The sequence below is a fragment of the Olea europaea genome, unplaced genomic scaffold, assembly GCF_002742605.1.
Source record: "Olea europaea var. sylvestris unplaced genomic scaffold, O_europaea_v1 scaffold2927, whole genome shotgun sequence".
Taxonomy (NCBI): domain Eukaryota; kingdom Viridiplantae; phylum Streptophyta; class Magnoliopsida; order Lamiales; family Oleaceae; genus Olea; species Olea europaea.
The window spans coordinates 16,262-23,170 of NW_019247857.1; the positions used below are offsets into that span (position 1 = coordinate 16,262).

At 34.2% G+C, this 6,909-nt stretch overlaps 1 protein-coding gene across 1 annotated transcript in view; it reads right to left on the reverse strand.

Moving 5' to 3' along the window:
* LOC111384480 (serine/threonine-protein kinase AtPK2/AtPK19-like) overlaps positions 1-685 on the reverse strand; it is a 4,752-nt gene extending 4,067 nt beyond the window's left edge. Inside the window, exon 1 of the mRNA XM_023008756.1 lies at positions 53-685. Coding sequence (XP_022864524.1) covers positions 53-486 — 434 coding nt within the window. The 5' untranslated portion in view covers positions 487-685. The remainder of the gene's footprint in view (positions 1-52) is intronic.
* Between the last annotated feature and the right edge of the window lie 6,224 nt (positions 686-6,909).

Here is a 6,909-nt window from a genome sequence, read left to right on the forward strand (position 1 = left end):
ACCCTTCCCAATCACCCTCATAATCTCGAAATCCGCCGGGCCCAATTTATGGGTCACCTCCTTTTCACCACATTCCTTCTCCAGCCCAACATCACTGTACATATCATTGGTACCATCATTATCAGTTTTTTTCACACAGGCATTCCCATTATTGTCATCAGACGAAGAATAGCAGAATTCTTCTTGTTCTTGGTTAGAAAAAGGGAGGATAGACTTGGAGAGGGTGAAACGAGGCGAGGGGCCCACGAAGGAGTGGGACCTATTGTGTATGACTTGTGGGTCCCCTAGAAAAAGTGAAGTTGAAGAGGAGGAAGGCGATGAGGTGGAAGGTACGAAGAGTTCGGAGAAATCAAAATCCGATGCAGGATCAGTTGAGGAAGAAGAGGCTGGGATATGGAGGTGGGTGAGCTTCGAGGCTAAGATTGAGTGAAGGGCCTTCTTCTGTTGCTGGGATGCTGCCGAAGAAATCATGTTCCCGTTATTCATGGCGGACTCAAGTTTAATTTTTCACTCTGAGGGATGAAATTACAGTTTGCGGTGGCCAAAATTGTACAAGACGGCTGAGATCTTACATGCGTTACATTTTGGATATCTGTTGGGGGAATGGATCTGCGACTGTGTGCCGAAAAGGGGGGTGGGTATGACGGTTGGAGTAAAAGGCGAATGATTACAATCAAGGCTGTTTAGCCTCGTTTGACAATCAGTAAAATTTGGATCAATAAAGCTATCTATACATTCGGAATTGACATTCTGAGTACATCTGAGGTTGACATCCCAAATTACACTCCCCTTACAAGAGGGTATCAATCCCGAATATATAAATAGTGAAGTCCGATAAAAAAATTGATTGTATTTTAAATTGACAAATGATATAGTGATATATGGTATTATTTAAAACTTGATTTACATGTAGCAATGTCCATGAGAAAATATTTTATTGTAGATATATGTGTAGTTGAAAATGAGTTTAAAAAAAGAAGAATTTTGATTTAATGATTATCATACATGGGCTTAGTCGCTTCAACAATGCTATAAATACAGAAAATTTTTCACCGATAGACACTTGATAGATTATTATTGAAAGATACAAAAATACAAACATAAAGCAGCCAATTTTACAAATTTTGTCTACTTTTTCCAGTCCTTGCAGAATAATTCTAGTCACTTTCTCGTGGGGATGGACTCATGGACATATGATTGAGCTTTGGTCAATCTTCATCTTTGCTTATTTTTATTTATTTTTAATTAAGAACTTGCTCCATGTAATTTTTTTAGAATAAATTTTGAAAAAAAAAATGATTTCTTGGAGAATGTGATTAAAAAATAAAAAAAAAAGTATAAATTCATATATAAAATTAGAAATAACGTTTAGTTTAAATGAATATATATAATAGAGAGGGAAGACGCAGAGAAACTTGGGTTCAACTTTCAATTAAGTTTCAGAAATTTTAATAATTACAAGAGTTTAACTATACAATTTCAGATTAAAAACGTGAGAATCACGTGGTATATTACCATGTGACCTCTCTTGGAAAATGATTGTGACATAAAAATTGTGTGATCTGGGTATTGAGATCTAATTTATATGTGTCTATTGTGATCTAATTTATATGTGAAATGTTAGTTACTTTCATATGATCGTCTAATTAAAAATAAAATAAAATAAAGTGTTGATGCTTGATTAATGAAATTAAATATTAAAAAATAAGTTTTAGTTAATTTTCTCTTAAGGTTTGGCTTTTGGGTCATTTAATTGGGCCTAGAGTTTAATGCAGAAACTTAATTGTTGGCCAGCAATAAGCTTTCGAATTTCGTCCGCAACCAGAAGAAGATGAGATGTTAAATAGACTAAATCAATGCTATTTTCAGTATTGGTGGACAAGTTTAAGAGGACCAATTTGCCGACGCACTATTTCGAAGGGCCGAGTTGGCATTCCTTCCAAAATCCATCCTCGACTGCTATCGAAATTTCCTATAAAATGACCAGATTCAAGAAAATGATTGTGCAGGGTTGTTTCAAAATCGCTTTGCAACTTTTGCTATGGGCATAGTTGATTGAATGATCCAACCTCCCAAATCTAAGGAAGATGGATTTCTCGGAATTTAGGTAGAATTGGCCATAGGAAATTGAGCAGGGAGGCAAGATTGGCCGATATAGGAGCGAGGCCAAGGACCAATGCAGCCGTGTGCTCTCACTTGGCCCATGTTTGGCCTCCATTTTTTTTTTTCAAATTTTAATGTTTGGAATAATATTTTTTTGAAGATTGCGTGGTTGAAAAAGTATTTTATGGAAGATTGTATGATTGAAAACAAGAGAGAGGAAAAAAATGAAAGAGTATAGGTACCAAACATGGGCTTGGTCTTAATGGTGTCCACCCTTCTTGCAATGCTAGAAAGGCCTTGTTCGATTTAAATATAAAATAATTTTTTAGTAAATTTTGATTAAAATTGATAGAATGTGAAGTTAAAAAGTTATGAATATCGTGAAATATATAGTTAAAATTGAATTGTTAATTTTGAATTACTTTAGTGTGAATGCAGAACGTTGACCACTCATTTGGCTCTAAGCAAATTTTAAAGTTCCAAATTTAAAAATAAAGTTGGGGTCCGAATCGATCGAATCGGACCCAACCCCACACGACCCAAATCGAATGAGCTGTTCTTCTTAAGTTAAATACTCAAACGAGTATCTGAATCAAAAACCAACATTTTTGGTTCGGTTGTTGATTCTAGATCAAAAGTAGAAGTACCGAATAAAAATTGCATCTCTCTAATTTTTTAATTAATTTATTTTAAATCAGCTAAATTATTTTAATTTTTCTAAATAAATTTGCAAACTAATTAATTTAGCTTAAACCCAAAAATATGATTTTCCTATTTCTAATTTTTAGTCCAAGGTCAACTTAATTAAATTGACCTAAATTTTACCCAAATCTATTATTCTACCATAGTGTCATTTCTGTAGTTATAGAGAAATTGAATTGAAATTTGACAGCACCTCTCTTATTTATTGTAGTTCGTTATCTTCTTCTTTCTATGATTTTAATAATCAAATATATGAAGAACTCGGCAAAACGCAAAATACACATAAAATTGAACTACATTATTTTTTAAAGGTTAAGATTGAACATATTATTAGTTGAATCAATTTATTTTTGTAAATATTAAAAAATCTAATTATAGTACAGAATCGAAAAATTGAACCTAAACGGTTCCACGAAGGAGTGGGACCTATTGTGTATGACTTGTGGGTCCCCTAAAAAGTGAAGTTGAAGAGGAGGAAGGCAATGAGTTGGAAGGTACGAAGAGTTCGGAGAATTTAAATCTGATGTAGGATCAGTTGAGGAAGAAGAGGCTGGGATATGGAGGTGGGTGAGCTTCGAGGCTAAAATTGAGTGAAGGGCCTTCTTCTGTTGCTGGGATGCTGCCGAAGAAATCACGTTCCCATTATTCATGGTGGAATCAAGTTTAATTTTTCACTCATGGGGATGAAATTACAGTTTGCGGTGGCCAAAATTGTACAAGAAGGCTAAGATCTTACATGGGTTACATTTTGGATATGTGTTGGGGGAATGGATCTGCGACTGTGTGCCGAAAAGTGGGGTGGGCGTGACGGTTGGAGTAAAGGGCGAATGATTACATTCAAGGCTGTTTAGCCTCGTTTGACAATCAATATTTTATTGTGGATATATGAATAGTTGAAAATGAATTTAAAGTATAATTTTGTTTTAATGATTATCGTACATGGGCTTTTTCACTTCAACAACACTAAAAATACAAAAAATATTTCATAGAAATTATGCAGATAAACACTTGATAGATTATTATTGAAATGTGACAAAAAACATAGACAAAAATCAACCAATTGTACAAATTCTGTCTTACTTTTTTCAATACTTGCAGAATAATTCTAATCACTAACACGTGGGGATAGACTCATGGACATATGAATGAGCTTTGGTCAATCTTCATCTTTGCTTATTTTTATTTATTTATAATTAAGAACTTGCCCCGTGTAATTTTTTTTAGAATAAATTTTGCAAAGAAAATGATATCTTGGAGAATTCAGTTAAAAAATAAAATAAAAAATTATAAATTCATATGTAAAATTATTTTATTGAGATAAAGTTTAATTTAAATAAATATATATATAAAATGAGTTTTAAAAAATCCCTATCAAAGGGAATTAAAAGTAAGGTTAGGTAGCCCCCCATGGGGTGGTCGAATTTGTGGAATAGGTGAGTACAGAGGCGTTTGGTCACGAATTCGATTCTCCCTATTAACACTTTTTCAGTCGAGTTTGTCGCACCGGACTTACCTAGTGCGATTTACTTGATTGACGTGGTTTGCAAACTATTGCGTCAGTTTGAGGGTTTACCCAGCGCACACCCGAAAGATAGCGGCTGCGAGTTCCCCCCGTCATCAAAAGAAAAAAAAGTGAGGTTAGGTATGCCAAGATATGAGTGTTATGGGATTGTGCAGTTAGGGGAGGACTAGAAAATTATTTCAATGGAGGTATGACAAGTCGAAGTAGGATGAGAAGATGAGGAATATTGATTTACAAGAGGAAATTACAAAAAATGCCCATTTTGATATAGTCATTTGTAAAAATGTCCAAATTTTTTCAATTTCCATTTTTGCAATTATTTGGATGAGAGTACCCCTAAATAACTTCCACGAGAAGCTACATTAGAATAATGTTCTCAACATTTCAAATGTCGTTTTAGATATTTTGAATCGGTTTATATTTCAAAAGTACACATGTCAAATCACAATATTAAATGTTCTCGATATTTCAAACTTTGTTCTCGACATATTAAATGTCTAGAATGACATTTCATTCGGAACATGACATTTCTTTACATTTTAAATATTGTTCTCGACATTTTTGTGTCTAGCATTAATTGTGATTTGACATGTGCAAAATGAAACTATTTATTCTTTCATTAAGGGTAAAATAGAGAATTTAGTATTAAATTTGGCTATATTTGTAAATATTATTAAAAGTAGACATTTTTTAATTGATATATGTAAAATTAGACATTATAAAATACACATCGAATGATTGAAAAATGATGATTTGGAGTTTTAGTGAAGTCCAGATAGAGAGGGAAGACGCGAAGAAACTTGGGTTCAACTTTCAATTAAAGGTTGCGAAATTTTCATAATTACAATAGTTTAACAATGCAATTTCAGATTAAAAAAGTGAGAAAAAAAATAAAAATTAATCAGGTGGTATATTACTAGGTGACATATCCTGGTAAATGATTGTGGCATAAAAATTGTGTGATTTTGACTTAATATGACCCTTGTTTGAGCCACAATATTTCGATAAGAATGTATTTTTGAATAGTGTATTGATGGAAAATGTGTGATTCAAAATAAATTTTTTATTTATTTATGTGTAATATTATTTTATTGAAAAATGTGTAGTTGAAATGATATTAAATCTCTGTTTAAGAATGTATTTTTTTGAAAGAATGTGGATTAAAATGGCCATGGTGTCTATTGTGACCTAATTTTTATGTGACATGTTAGTTACTTTCGTATGATTGCCTAATTAAATAAATAAATAAAATGTCGATGCTTGAAATTAAATCTCAAAAAATATGTTATAGTTAATTTTCTCTTAAGGTTTGGTGTTTGGGTCATTTAATTGGGCCTAGGGTAGTGGGACTGGGTTTTAAGGCAGAAACTTAATTGTGTCCTATTCTAGACTAATCCTTGGGTCTGTGATCCAGCCCCTCTTCACACAGTCCGGTTAATCGCAGGATGTGCCTCCAACTGGCCAGGGTCCGAGCGCTCCCCACCTGGTCTGACAAAGTGCCAAGCAAGCCAATCCAAGTTGCACCTTGCCTTCCAAGAATAATCCTTGCCTTTCAAGTTCCCACTTGCCTTCCAAGAATAAATCCTTGCCTTCCAAATGTTCCCTTGCCTTCCAAGAATAAATTCTTGCCTTCCAAGAGCCCCATGTTTCGAACTCACGACCTCTGCTCTGCCAGGTTTGACAGCGTCCGTCCTTTGCCAGTGGAGAAGTGCCCTGGGGGGCATTTTGGGTCATTTAATTGGGCCTAGGGTAGTGGGACTGGGTTTAAGGCAGAAACTTAATTTTGAGCCACCAATAAGCTTTTGAATTTCGTCCCGCAAGTAGAAGAAAATGAGGTATTAAATAGACTAAATCAATGCTCCTTTTTAGTATCGGTGGACAAGTATGAGAGCACCAATTTGTCGATGCACTATGTCGAAGGGCCGAGTTGGCATCCCTTCAAAAATCCATCCTCGACTGCTATCGAAATTGCCTATAAAATGACCACGTTCAAGGGTTTTAAGAAAATGATTGTGTAGGGTTGTTCAAAAATCCCTTTGCGACTTTTGCTACGGACAGAGTTGGTTGAATGATAGCTCCCAAATCTCAGGAACATGGATTTCTCGAAATTTAGGTAGAATTGGGCATAATAGAAAATTGGGCTGGGAGGCAATACTGCCAGATATAGGAGCGGGCCAAGGACCAATGCACCAGTGTGCTCTCACCTGGTCTCAATGGTATCCACCCTACTTGCAGTGCTAGAAAGGCCCTGTTAGGTTTAAATAAAAATTAATTTTTAGTAAAGTTTGATAAAAATTGATAGAATATGAAGTTAAAAAGATATGAATCTCATGAAATATACAGTTAAAATTTAATTGTGAAATTTGTATTAATTTTTTGTTGAATCAAATGTGAGCTAAGTTACAATTTATTAATCATGACTCCAAATTTTTCTTTAGTGTGAATGAAGAACGTTGACCACTCATTTGGCTTTAAGCAGATTTTAGGGTCCATTTGATTGTACGTGAAAAAGGCAAATCAATTCCAAGTAAGTTGGAAAAGAAAAAATCACCAAAATCATAGGAATTCTATTTTCACTTAAT